The sequence below is a fragment of the Mytilus galloprovincialis genome, chromosome 6, assembly GCF_965363235.1.
Source record: "Mytilus galloprovincialis chromosome 6, xbMytGall1.hap1.1, whole genome shotgun sequence".
Lineage (NCBI taxonomy): Eukaryota > Metazoa > Mollusca > Bivalvia > Mytilida > Mytilidae > Mytilus > Mytilus galloprovincialis.
In genome coordinates, this window is record NC_134843.1 from 45937109 (window position 1) to 45952302 (window position 15194).

At 34.1% G+C, this 15194-nt stretch overlaps 1 protein-coding gene across 3 annotated transcripts in view; it reads left to right on the forward strand.

Moving 5' to 3' along the window:
* LOC143079716 (coiled-coil domain-containing protein 149-like) overlaps window positions 1-15194 on the forward strand; it is a 172144-nt gene that overhangs the window by 37241 nt on the left and 119709 nt on the right. For all 3 annotated transcript variants that reach the window (XM_076255250.1, XM_076255248.1, XM_076255249.1), the window contains exon 3: window positions 7379-7435. In XM_076255250.1, the coding sequence (XP_076111365.1) occupies window positions 7379-7435 (57 nt within the window). The remainder of the gene's footprint in view (window positions 1-7378; window positions 7436-15194) is intronic.

Genomic DNA, 15194 nt, shown 5'->3' on the forward strand with positions numbered 1-15194 from the left:
TGAACGACTTGAACGAGACTTTCGAAAGATTTCGATCAGCAGGGTTAAAGTTAGGTGCAAAGAAGTGTTACTTTGCAAACCAGAACTCAGAAGTGCGTTTTTCTTGGTCATGAGCTATCAAAGGACGGTATACGCCCTCCCAAGGACTGTATTCAGGCTATAACAGATTACCCAGAACCGAAAAATGTTAAACAGCTCCGTCGTCTTATCGGCATGTTCAACTGGTTTAGGAAATTTATTCCCAATTTCAGTGTCCTGATTTATCCACTTAATAGACTTTTGCAGAAAAATCAACGTTTTGAATGGAAATCTGAACAAAGAATGGCATTAAATGAATTGAAAACACGTCTCATTAACTCGGAAATTTTAAGTTCTCCGTCTTTTGACATACCTTTTTGGTTGGCAGTAGATACATCTTCTCGAGGCATTGGATATATGCTTTACCAAAAAGATTCACAAATTAGTAAACCGAAAATAATCCGCTTTGGTTCAAAATCTCTAAAGCCTTGGCAACAATCATATGGACCGACAAAGTTGGAACTCTTAGGTATGGTGACGAGCGTACTAGATTGTGCCAATTATTTAAGGGGTGTTAAATTCATAGTCAAATGTGACCACCAGGCGCTTCAACCTCTTTTTCAGAAACAATTTAAAGGGGCCATATATGAAAGATGTCTTGCCGCTTTACAACAATTTTTATTCGTAATTGAGTACAAACCTGCTGAGCAGATGCAGGTTGCGGACGCTTTGTCTCGCTGTGAAAACCCAAATAGTTTACAAGTTGAAAGTCCAACGGAAGAAGATCCTTATTTCCCATATATAACTGATGAAGTCTGAGAAATTGAATAACAAGGTGGTAAAGACTTTGCGGAATTATTTAAACATCAGAAATCTACGTCTTAATGATATGTCCGACAAAGATATTGTTCATACTGGAAAGGAAATACCGATAGTTTAAGTATTATTTTGCGACAAAAATCAGGACCCATATGACACCGACACTGATGAGCCTACGGCCATGGGAAACAAAAAGAACGTTACCAGGACACGCAATATCAATATTTTGAACCACAACTGCTACAACTACAGCGATGTCTCTACTCACTTCCTCCTGTAACAAACATTATCATTGGTTACTTAATATGTAACATACATTGTGATTGGTTGTTCAATAAGTGAATGGTTACTGAATATGTAATGAACATTGTTACCAATTTGTGAGTACAATTCAAGATGACCACATGACAGTGCTAAAAGTACAAATTCCGCGGAGTCAACAAATGAGGAAATAACTGACGATAAGAATCATATTGATTTGTGTAAGGGAGTAAAGGACATGGCAAAAGTAAAAAATGAACAACGGAATGATTTTGAATATAAACATATTATTACTTATTTGGAAGATAACCAACTCCCTCTATCTCAAAAACATGCTCGGCGCATACTTCTGAAAGCTCCAGATTATATATTGATACATGGTGTACAGTATCGAAACAGAAAAGCTAAATCAGAGCCAAATAAAAGCAAGTCCGCATATCAGTTAGCTGTTCCTCACAAAATGATCGATACGATATTATTTATGATTCATGACTCGCCGCTAGGTGGTCATAGCGGTATTCAAAATACACTGGAGTTTTTGAGAGATGATTTTTATTTTCCTAGGATGGGAAAAATTGTTACAGATTATGTTGCGTCATGTCATGACTGTCAATCCAGAAAATTACGAATCTGAAAACAAAAGCCGCTAAAACATCTCCGAACGGAAACCAATATTTATTTACTGCAAGCGATATGTTCTCAAAATATCTATTTGTATTGCCTATTCGGAATAAGGATATGCTTACTGTTTCAAATGCAGTATTTAGTCTAGTATATCAATTTGGAGTATGTGAAACACTGATTTCAGACCAAGGTTCTGAGTTTATAGGAAGTTGTACACAGGAAGTTTGTAAAATGTTTGGTGTTCATCAGGATTTTATACCGAGTTTTATGCATCATTGTCTCGGGCTATGGAAAGAACACACAGAACACTAGCGGAATACATTACCCCATATATAGAAAAATGGAAAGAATGGGAATTCATATTACCCGCTGTTGTGTTTTCAATCAATGGGTCAATCAATCAAAGTACAGAGGCCAGCTTTCCCGTTATCCACATTTCCTTCAACAGATTTAAATAATAGATTCTGATTTTACAAATTTAGATTCTGTTGCGTTGGAAACAGTCAATGTTGGCGTTTTCAAAGTCAAACGTATTTTGGCGAAAAAGCGAATAAGGAATGATTCCTATATCTCGTGCAAAAAGTTGGTGAACCTGCCTAAAATGCCGAGTGGCTTACAGGTTCACAATTACCACCGAAAACTCAGGAACTCATGATTAAACGACCTCCTCCTTTAATTGAATGAGGACTATGTAGTCAACATATGTTAGATTGCGCTTTGTGTAAATAATTTGTATCAAAGATCTATTCCCATTGAAATTTACAGTGTTTTGGTGATAATTGTATCGCCAAAGAAATAATAAGTGTTATATGATGCTGATGTACAGTCGGAGAGAAAATCCCGTTGTATTAAGACATTGGTTTCCGATTTTGTTTGGTGATAATTGTATCGCCAATATCAAAATAAGTGTTCAATTATGTTGTGGTACAGTCAGAGAGAAAATCCCGTTGTTATATATATAAGGCGTTGGTTTCCGTTTTTGTTTGGTGATAATTGTATCGCCAATGTTATAATAAGTGTTCAGTTATGCTGGAGTGCAGTCAGAAATAAAATCCCGTTGTTATAAAACTTTAGTTTCAGTTTTGTTTGGTGATAATTGTATCGCCAATACTTAAATAGTGATCAATTATACTGGTGTACAGTCAGAATGAAAATCACGTTGTAATTATACCGTAGTTTCCATTTTTGTTTGGTGATAATTGTATCGTCTATATAATATGTTCAATTAGGATGGATTATAGTCAGAGATAAAATCCTGTCGTTAAAACATTAGTTTTAGTTTTATTGGTGATGATTGCATCTCAACGATTTATATAAAAAGAAGACTGCGTTTAGCTACAACTACCATTATGCCGATATTTTATTACTGTATACTAACTGAATTTAAGTCAACCAAATTTACTTGCAATTAAGACATATTGTGGAATATAAAATTGTGCTTGGTACTTAATTTCGTGTGCGAGTTACACATAAAATCTTCTGTTTCATATTATTATGTTGATCTTGTATGTGTGTGTGATTGTGAGTGATTTGTGCGTGTCTGGTTGTAAGCTTTTGTAGTTTGATATTTTCATTTGAAGTCAATTTAAGAGTATATATCTCTACTAATTTCACAAAGATAGGAACGCAAAGTTACCATTGCAAAATATACAATATCATGACATAGACATGTATGCTTATTTAAGTAATTGTAGCAAGAAATGGTATGAAATATCTCAGAGTATACTACAGTATGAATGTAGAAATATATAATGGATTAAGGAAGAAAGCAGTCTTTCAAATTATATTGTAATGGGTTCGGCACTTCCGATAACCAGACAAAATTTTTCAAATTTGATTATTTGGGGCGGGGATGTTATATTCCTATTTTGGGTCTTCTGGTTAATCGGGACTGCCTCACACAAGTTATACTATTATGTCAGAAAACGTAGAACATGTTTTAGCTATTATGATTACGTTGAGTTGTCGTCTGCCAATGTAGTAGCATGGAGATGTAATAAAAATTGATTTGAGAAACAGTTTATTCGTCTCTCGTTACTTGTGCTTACCATAGTCCCCCAGCCAAGTACACGATACATAACCCCACCCTCCAAAGCCAATCCTTACCATCCCTTTGTGGTATGGAAACTTGTGGTACAATTTCAGAGAGACCCATACCAACACAAGCTAATGTCCGGAAACTAAAAAAAAATGTTTATTTGGGCCCCCTTTTGGCCCCTAATTCCTAAACAGTTGAGACCATAAGCCCCAATTCAATTCCAACCTTTCTTTAGTGGTTATAAACCTTGTATTAAAATTTTATTGATTTCTATTTACTTATACAAAAGTTATTAGACTTCAGACTTTCTCGGAATAGAATTTCCTTCATAATATAAGTTCCAAAAGGAAAAATTATTCTGGAATATTATTTCCATAGGATTAAATATTACAGTATATGTTCCTAACGGAATAAATGATAAACAATATTAGTTAGGTATAGATATTAATGACAATGTTTATAACAAAGTTTCTATTAAAACTTCTGTTAGGTGGAACTAATGTACATCGACAGGACGACGATGACGACGACAACGACACAACGTGATAGCAATATAAGACCATTTAAAAAAAAAATTGCGGTTGTATTAAAACATATATTCCTCTTTTATGTGTTGTTGCTATCATCTGAACCTTAACACACATTTTAATCAGAATTAACCAATCATAAAACATAGGTCGAGGCAACCAACTTTTTTCAAGGTCCATTATTATCAAAGAAGTGCGATCTAAAAGATATCATTTCTATGACTTAATGTATCTTAACCAGAATTGATTAGGTCAAGATGACTCTTTTTTCATGGACAATCGTTACTATCCAATAATTTGTTTCAATCTTTACCTAAATGCAAAAACTTAGGGGCATGATTTTTTTTTATTAGTTGTTTGTGGCTTTGCACTAGCTGTCAGTAACTGCGAGAACTCTAAGATCAGTACTTAGTGTCTTTTTGTTGTTGAGATATACAAGTATCGGCCACGTCCACTCTGTTTTTTTGTTAGATGTATTTATATTTGTATCCATCTGATGAGTTGAGCCTTTTTCAACTGATTTTCATAGTTTGTTCTTATGTTGTTCTGTTACACCACTGTCCCAGGTTAGAGGGAGGGTTGGGATCCCGCTAACATGTTAAAACCCACCACATTCAGTATGTATATGTCCCAAGTCAGAAGCCTGTATTTCAGTGGTTGTCGTTTGTTGATGTGTTACATGTTTGTTTTTCGTTCGTTTGTTTGTACATAAATTATGCTGTTAGTTTTCTCGTTTGAAATGTTTTGCATTTATCATTTCGGGGCCTTCTATAGCTGACTATGCGGTATGGGCTTTGCTCATTGTTGAAGACCGTACTATGAACTATAGTTGTTAATTTCTGTGTCATTTGGTTCCTTTGTGGAAAGTTGTTTCATTGGCAAGAATACCACTTTTGTGCATATATATTAACTGCGGACTGATGAACAAACGTAGTAAACGTTTTATTCATCCCCACAAACTAAGTTTTCATAAGAGATGATAACTATAAATGAAAATGTTAAACTGGATCTTGAAAGGGTAAATTTTTCTTATGAAACTGCTTGACATGCTAAAAAGCTTGTAAAAAATTGGAATAATAGATGTAAAGTTACGTTAAACACCTACAATGAAATGCTTTAAACTGCATTTTCCATATCTGTTAGAAACTTATTCATGTAAAAATATCAAATTCTGAAAATTGATGCCAAATAATGATCATGATATATATAAGTGAATGAATATGGCACTTAGGTCTTATAGAAAGCCGACTATTTTTTATTTAAAATGTAATTAGTTTTTTAAAACTAAATACCGACTATTGAGTGGCACCTTGCTAAAGATCTTCAGTAGGAAATGAACTCGAGGCATATATCATACAAATTTTCATTAACTAAAATTTTTATTATTTAACTAACATTATGCCATGCATATTTCTTACGACGAACAGACCTAGTTCATTCATTCACCTCTTAGTTTCATCTGTTCCTCAGAATGAATTTCCAATAAATTAATAACATTATGTCTGTCCAATTGTAGACAATAGCAGGCGTTATTGTTTTCTGATATAGTTCAATCAAATTGCCTTGATAACATGACTTCAACAACTGTTTAAATTTGTTTGCGGGTCACTATCAAACATAAAATTGAGAATGGAAATGGGGAATGTATCAAAGAGACCTCAACCCGACCATAAATCAGACAACAGCAGAAGGTCACCAACAGGTCTTCAATGCAGCGAGAAATTCCCTCACCCGGAGGCATCCTTCAGCTGGGCCCTAAACAAATATATATACTAGTTCAGTGATAATGAACGCCATACTAAACTCCAAATTGTACACAAGAAACTAAATTTAAAAATAATACAAGACTAACAAAGGTCAGAGGATCCTGACTTGGGACAGGCGCAAAAATGCGGCGGGATGAAACATGTTGATGAGATCTCAACCCTCCCCTATACCTCTAGCCAATGCAAAAAAGTAAACTCATAACAATACGCACATTAAAATTCAGTTCAAGAGAAGTCCGAGTCTGATGTCAGAAGATGAAAATAAACAAAATGACAATAATACATAAATAACAACAGACTACTAGCAGTTAACTGACATGCCAGCTCCAGACTTCAATTAAACTGATTGAAAGATTATGATTTCATCATATGAATATCAGGCACAATCCTTCCCGTTAGGGGTTTATTATCATACCATCATAACATATATGAGAAGAACATAACCCGTGTCATGCCAACAACTGGTTTTTAAATAAATGTGTTTAGTTCCGATGCAAAGACCCTATAAGTGAATCAATATTAACGCCAAAATATGCAATCTTTAATGACCTGACAACAGTAACGTAACTATATCCCTTCTTAATAAGTCTATTTAAATGTTATGTTAGCTTCTGAGGTGAATACTGACATTTTTGTGCGTTATAAAGAAAATTTCCATAAAATATTGGTTGTGAAATACCTGAACGTATAAGAAGTCTGCATGTTGAGCTATATTTACGAATGATGTCCTTATACCGATGATAAAATTTAGTTAATGATTTGACTAGTTTGTGATATCGAAAACCCTTGTGTAATAATTTTTCAGTAATACATACATTTCTCTCTTTAAAGTCTAAAACATTGTATTTGGTAATTTCCAATAAAAAATTCCAAAGTTTACCGAATGAACCACCACCTTCACATACATCAATTATCATCATCACCATCATTGATCATCACCTTCATCAACAAAAAACGTATAATGTTGTGACCACTGCATATACATGATATAATGTCCCGACAACTGCATATAATGTTTTGACAACTGCGTATAATGTTGTGAACACTGCATATATTGTTATGAGCACTACATATAATGTTGTGAGCTATGCATATAATGTTGTGAGCACTACATATAAAGCTGTATCTCAGAAACTATTCATGATTATTGCATAAAAATTCACACACAAGATGACAGGCGTATCATGCGCTCGTGGCACAGCTGTTTATGTTTATTTAGATTTTCATTACTCAAGGAACCACCACTCACTAACAATGCCATTTCTAGTCTATTTGTGAAATAAGACTTTGCATAGATAAAATCAAATGACATTTATTTATTTCAGCCATGTTATTCACCATCCTTAGATGAAACCAAATCCAGATGTTCAACCAGCACTAAGGTGATTTAATTATAATACAGTATTATCAAATATATATTTTAAAAACTCTTTATGCTTGCTTTTCTTTAGATTTTATATAATGAAATAATACTTCTTATATAAGTATTAGTATCAGCATTTTATGTTATTGCTGAATAAGAAACACACACTAAGTTATTTATAACTTTTATATTCTGAGTACAATTTAAAGCTTTTGTGCACAGAAGACTAAGTGTATGATATATGCATGCATTGCTTTAAGAATTGGATTAACATTATTTTTTACCAGTCACTCGTTTATTATTACTTTGACATTAGTTATTATTAGCATAAAAATGCTTCTTATAAAATTTAAACAAAATTTTTATTATGAAATTATCTTTCATTGATTACGAGAATTATCTTTCTTTGGTTTTAGAATTAAGAGCTATTTTCAAATTATGTTTATCTGCTAATAAGCTTTAAATTGAATTTGGCCGTTTCAATTTTGAAATGTAAAGACTCTGTCACCACCTAACTGTTTTAGTTCTGCTAGTAAAACATTCTGCCAAGTACCCTCTGAATTTGATAAATATCTCTTTACCCAACATAATTTTAGATATGTACAGAAAGACTGCAAATGCACTATATTTTAACCTCCCTGTGAAAAATCTGCAATAAGAGTATTACGCTCTTACCATTCCAAATGAAATTAAAAAACATAGCACTCAGCTCATATAATTGTGAGTGAGGTAAATTTGGCAGGGCAGTCAACAAATGAATCAGTCTCGGCAATGCCAGAGTCTTAATTACAGTGATTTTACCTAGTAATGTTAATGTTCTATGTTGCCAGTTTTTTAGTATAGCTGAAACCTCTTTGATCTTTTTTCTAAAATTAATATCAAATATACTTTTTAAATCAAGTGAAAAATCTATTCCTAAAAATCTAAAGTTTGTGTGTGACCACATAAGATATTATTAGGACACAATATTTGATCAGAATATTTTTTTTTACCAATCCAAACAGCTCTTGTCTTTGAATTGTTCATTTTCAACCCAGATAACATATAAAAAGAATCAAAACAATTAAAGTTAGAAAAGTATCATCTGCATACTGACTTAAAAGTTTTTGTTTTTCATTAATGAGGATACCATGAATTTTGGGGTTTGACTTAAGTTTCAACAATAATAACTCTTCACCAATAACAAACAAATAAGAGGAGAGCAGGTCACCTTGTCTGCAACCTCTCTCGAGATTGAAAAAAATAGATAAATTGCCATTGTTGATTACACAACTTTTAACACCTTTGTAGAGAGTCTCGAACTATCTGCACATCGATTGACCAAAATTAAAACTTTTTAATGGCTTTTGTAAAAATACCCAGTCAACAGAGTCAAATGCCTTTTCAAAATCAATCAATAAAAGTAAGGCGCTCATGTTGTGATATTCAAGATAATGCATCAAATCATACAATAATCTAGTATTCTCCCCAATGAATCTCCCCTTGATAAATCCCTCTTGAGTGTCACTAATAATAATTGGTAATACTGACTTGACTCTGTTTGCTATAGCTGCAGAAGCTATCTTAATGTCTGTATTTAATAGGCTAATAGGTCGCCAATTACCAATATATCGCCTTTTTTTCCCTTCTTTTGGTATAAAAATTATGACACTTTGATATTGAAAATCTGAAAAAAAGTCCACTCATATCCATAGAATAATGATCGAAAAACAAATGGTCCAAGATCTGTAAAACTTGGTTGGTTGATAATATATTATAACTCCAGCTCCTGTGGAGAGAAGAGTCAACATTACATAGTATACAGATATAACACATTCCTGCGTCTTTCTTTAAACTAAAAGTTAATTGTCTGTTGGCAAAACTTGAAATGTTAATGGTCTATTCCATGCGAGAATTTAAAATATTTAAGAAAACAAAACAAATGTCTAAAATTTTAACATTGTCAATTTGAATGTTCGGTTTCAATTTCATGGTCCTTTCCCAGTACTGAGAACTTTGATCAAGGGATGGAAATCAGCTCCTGCTTTAGTTAAACAATCCGATATCTGGCGGCTGCTTTTAATCCATGTGACTGTGATGTCACTAAGACTAACACTTTCTTTGAAGCTAGCTAAATCTAAACACAATCGTTTCTCAGAAATAAGTTTTGTTGAGTGAATGTTTTGACACAGAAATTTGTTGTCTGTGAAACACTTGATTGGAATAGATTCTCTTGCATTTAATTTTATCATTTCTTGAAGAATGCTCCGTACAAAATTGCAAGCATCTAGTCCATCAACAAGTGGTAAAGCTTCCGCAGCTAGAGTACTTTTAATATCACATATCCACCGGCACTTGAAACACGATCAGATAAATTGGCATATGAAGCATCGGTATAGAGTATTACCTCAATGTTCTTTAGACTTTCTAAGTTTGGATATTTATTTATGTATGAATTGTTTTTATCTTTTCTGATTACTTTATTCAACTTTGATTGAGTCTTAGCTTCACTTAGCTGTACAGAAGTGGAAAGATCCAAAACATCAACGCACAAAACAGGTCTACTCTGTGTGGCAATCCAGTGTAACTGACCAACAATTTCTGGATATATGCCATTCTTTATGTCAGCTCTTGCTTCTTCAGTTCATCTGTATAATCATGTTGCTGTAAGTAATTGCCTTCATGTTGAATATTTAGACCTATATATCTGAAATTACTGTCTAGTTCTTTCCCATAATCAAATTTGTCCCTTAGATGACATATAACCTGCTTTTTGAAATGTTCACTTCCTGCCCATAGAAAATCATCTACATGCATTAGGAAAAATCCTTCAAGATTGTTGTTTTTGTGCCAATAAATAATGGCAGGATCAAGCTTAGACTGAATAAACTCTAGTTGTAGAAGTTCCCTTTTAACACTAAGAAACCAGTTCCTAGAGGTATCAATAAGTCCATAAACACACTTGTTTAGATTTCATGCTACTGATTTATCAGAAGAAAGCTCTTTTGGAGGTTTTACAAAAATAATTCTGTCTATTTCTTTACCTTGTAAAAATGCTGCCTTTATATCTATTGAATGAATGTCAAACTCAGAAGTAGAAGCTATAGGTAAAAATAATCTTAGACTTTCTTTGTGAACGGTTGGTAAATCTGATTTTACTTCATATTTTTCCTCAAACCCTCTCACTACCAACCTAGCTTTCACTTTTCTTTCTCCATTTATTTCTTTTTCTGTAATAACCCATCTTCTTGACATTAATTTTTGGCCTGAATATGGAATTTCATCATAAACTTTAAATGATTTCCAATTGTCCATTTCTAGCTGTTTAGCATGTTTCACTTGGTTCTCATTATGCCTAGATTGAGGAACAACAACTGCATTGTCTTCATCTACATCTTGTTCTGTACACCACTCTTGAACATCTTTAGCAAAATCTATGCCAACCTGAGCATCTTCATTCTCATCCTGAAGGTTCAAATAAGCCCAATTTTTTCCAGTTGATTAACCACCTTTACTCACAACCTTAGCTTTGACCCATGTGTCATTTTCTTTCATTTTGTATACTATATTTTCACATACATATGGAATGTCTTTGGTTTTGTTTTATTTTGGCCTTACATGCTGTTCAAGGTAATCAAATGCTGCTCCAGGTGCAATATTTTGATCTACTTGTTCATTGTCATCATTTTGCATTTGAGGAAGTTGTATAATTTGCTGATGATCATTTTCATTTTGTACAGGTTCTTGTTCCTCTATATTCTGTTCCACATTTCTATTGATGTTTTCCTCATCATCACTATCATAAATTGCAGTTTGATGAATTTTCTCTCTAACTGGTTGTGCATTGTTTTTGTTTACATTTAGTTGCTTAGATGGCATATCATTTAACTCTGTTCCACATCTGATAAGCCTACATGGATGAACCCTGACATATATACTTCCATGCCTTACAGACACTACTTTGCCATCTTGACCAAGGACGGTTCCAGGGCCTTTCCACTTATTATCATCATCTCTTTTGTAATAAACTTTATCTCCATGCTGAAAACATTCACCAGAAGCTCTAATCTTATGACTTAGAGCCCTTCTTATTCTTTCTGATGACTCTGCTTGTATGAAAGCACGCCTACCAGAGTGCAATGCATTTAGATGAATGGCAAATGTCTGACTGACTGTATTGTGCTCCAAAGTAGGAGGTTTATCATTGAGCACGTTTGGCAAGTTTGGGTTTGTTCCAAAAACAAGTTGATATGGGCTTCATCCATATACCATGGAGAGACTGTTTTTTGCATTCAAGGCCCATACTGAAGCTACGTTTAAATTTAGTTTTGGTTGATCTTCCAATATTTTTGCAACACAGTCATCAACCACAGCATGATTACGTTCACAAATACCATTCTGCCAAGGACTATAAGCAGCAGTATGCATTACATCAATGTTAAGGTTAGCACTCATAGCACGGAAAATTTCATTTCCAATTTCACCACCATTGTCAGCTAAGAAACGCTTTGGAGGTCCCATTCCACTCCCTATCCACAGAGACATTATCTTGTCCGCTATGACATCTGGTGTTTTCCTTTTGATAACTGTAGCCAGACTAAATCTTGTAGCAATATCAATTAAATGCAAAAAGTATGTGTTAGGTTTCCATTCCTTTAAATCAACGGCAACCACTTCATTGAACTCTGTGGCCCAATGAAGTGAGACAAATGGTCGAGCTGGAGTTTTCTTATATTTCTTGCAGACATCACAACCTTCTGTTATTCCATCCACACAATTTAAGTGTTCTTTGGTATAACCACCTGCATCTTTCAACAAAGTTTTCAGTCTTTTGGCTGATGAATGAGCAAACTGCTTATGTAGTTTTTCTATGATTTTGGTTTTGTCTTTGGTCATTTTTGTTGCTACAAGTGCAGCGGCTGTAACTTTAATATCAATTTTCAATTGATCTATTGGTACACAATAATGCCCTGAAGATGTGCTCTGCAGTTGAACATCTTTTCCGAATATATTTGCACTATCATTTTCAAGATCTAGCTTCATTTTTGCTTTCTTCATGGAGTCCTTACTTAACAACAATGGTATATCTCTTGTTACAACATCTGCTTGAATTTCACATTCAACACCTGCAATAGCACATGGAAAAGTTACCTTCTTTGTTGATTGCAGAACTGTACCTCCACCAAATTTGAAAAGAGTTTCACTTGGGTTTTCTACTTCTTTTTCTCTTATAAAAGAGTCGAGGGAGTCTAAATAACATTTCATCCATGTTTCCCCTGCTACAGTGGAAGTACAAGCACTATCTAATATTGCTGAATTGGCAGATTCTGTCAAAAGAACAAGAGCTTCCTGTGACTTATTTCCAGTAAACAACACAGCTTTTTCAACACCTTGATTTGACTTGGCCATATTTTCATAAGAGTGTGGGCATTGCTTTACCAAATGTCTAATTGAATCACAACTGAGACAACGTAGTGGCAAACCATCAGGTCTATTTGAATTGACAGATTTGTTGAATTTTGCTTTGTAATTAGAGTTGCTTTGTGGTCTGTATCACTTGCTCTATTTGTACTTTGATTCCCTCTATATCCTCTACCTCGCCCAAAACGATTCCTTGAATAATTTACCTCTTCATCAGCCATACATGCTGCTTCCACTAATTCTGTCTCCCATATCTTTGCTAGCTTGCTGTCCAAAAAACTTTTCAAGAGAAGTTGCCATCTGCTTGAAGAGTGATTCAACTTGCTCGTAATTGACACAGGCTGTGGCAGTTCCATTGTAAACTTTTTGGTTTTGTTATACAATTTCTCAAATTCTGTTACATACTCCTCCATTGAACTAACCTCACTCCGCCTAAATCTATCAAATTCAGAATATGCTTCATAAGCTTCACTTAGCTCATCTTTTTTGAAAATTTTGTCCATAAATTCAATGAGCTTATCTACTCCATCATCTGCATTTAAGGCTTCTAAACTTAAGTTGCTAAACACTTTATCTCGAATGGAATTTAGTCCTTCTTCAGGGAGTGACAATGCTATCTCTATAGCCATCTTCTTTTTGTCTAGATCAGTCAAGCCCTTCCATGCTTTAATTTCATCAATCCATCTGCTATGAAGCTTCTGTTCAGTAAATACAGGTGGTACTTTATAGTTGACCGATGCTACCATTTTAACCCTACAGTACAATTCGCTAATCTACAATTCATTTCGCTAATCTACAAAACACTTCACTAATCTCCAATACACTAAGCTAATCTACACTAAGATGAGTGTCACTTTACTATACTAGAAATCACAACACTGAATATTTAGTCTCTATACGCTACAATGTTATTTCTCTACAAAAGTCAATTTCTAATCTGTTTTCTTCAAAATTGGGTGGATCTCACTCTGCTGCCATGTAAAACTTGGTTGGTTGATAATATATTATAACTCCAGCTCCTCTGGAGAGAAGAGTAAACATTACATAATATACAGATATAACATGATCTCTCCAAAAGAATTTGTAAAAATCGACAGAAAATCCATCGCTTCCTGGGGATTTCCCATTTTTCACCTTACTCATTGCTTTAGCACATTCCTCATATGTCAAGTTACCCTCACACAGGTCATGTTGTTCCTGGGTGAGGGCAAAATCGTGAAAAACACTTGAACAATCAATGTTTCTCTTTGAATACAATTTTTTATAAAAATTATGTTGTTCTGAGAGAATCGTGGATTGGTCTGATATATGATTACCTTGATCACCAAGCATTTCAACCGTTGTCTTCTTTTTAAAATTTCTCTTTTCTAATTTTAAAAAGTATTGGGAACATTTTTCAGCATTTTCATGCCAGTTTGCCCGGGACCGTAATAGTAAACCCGTTATCTTCTACTCTCTCATGGATTCTAACTTTTTAGCTCACCTGGCCCAAAGGATTTAGAGCAAATCTGACATAGGTAAAAGTGTTTATCAGATCAAGACCTATTTGCCCTGAAATTTTCAAACAAATCGGACAACCCGTTGTTGAGTTGCTGCCCCTGAATTAGTAATTTTAAGGTAATTTTGCAGTTTCTGCTTATTATCTTGAATATTATTATACATAGTCAATTTTTAGCCATTTTTCTAAATTTTTAGCTCACCTGGCCCGAAGGGCCAAGTGAGCTTTTCCCATCACTTTGCGTCCTTCGTCCGTCGTCGTCCTTCGTCCGTCGTCGTTCGTCGTCGTTAACTTTTACAAAAATCTTCTGCTCTAAAACTACTGGGCCAAATTTAATCAACTTGGTCACAATCATCATTGGGGTTTCTAGTTTAAAAAATGTGTTCGGTGACCCGGCCAACCAACCAAGATGGCCGCCATGGCTAAATATAGAACATAGGGGTAAAATGCAGTTTTTGGCTTATAACTCAAAAATCAAAGCATTTAGAGCAAATCTGACTGAGTTAAATTGTTTATCATGTCAAGATCTATCTGCCCTGAAATTTTCAGATTGACCCGACAACCGGTTGTTGGGTTGCTGCCCCTAAATTGGTAATTTTAAGGAAATTTTGCCGTTTTTTGTTATTATCTTGAATATTATTATAGATAGAGATAAACTGTAAACAGCAATAATGTACAGCAAAGTAAGACCTAAAAATAAGTAAACATGACCAAAATGGTCACTGACCCCCTAAGGAGTTATGGTCCTTTATAGTCAATTTTTAACAATTTTCATAAAATTTGTAAATTTTTACTAACATTTTCCACTGAAACTACTTTGCCAAGATCATTATATATAGATAGAGATAATTGTAAGCAGCAAGAATGTTCAGTAAAGTAA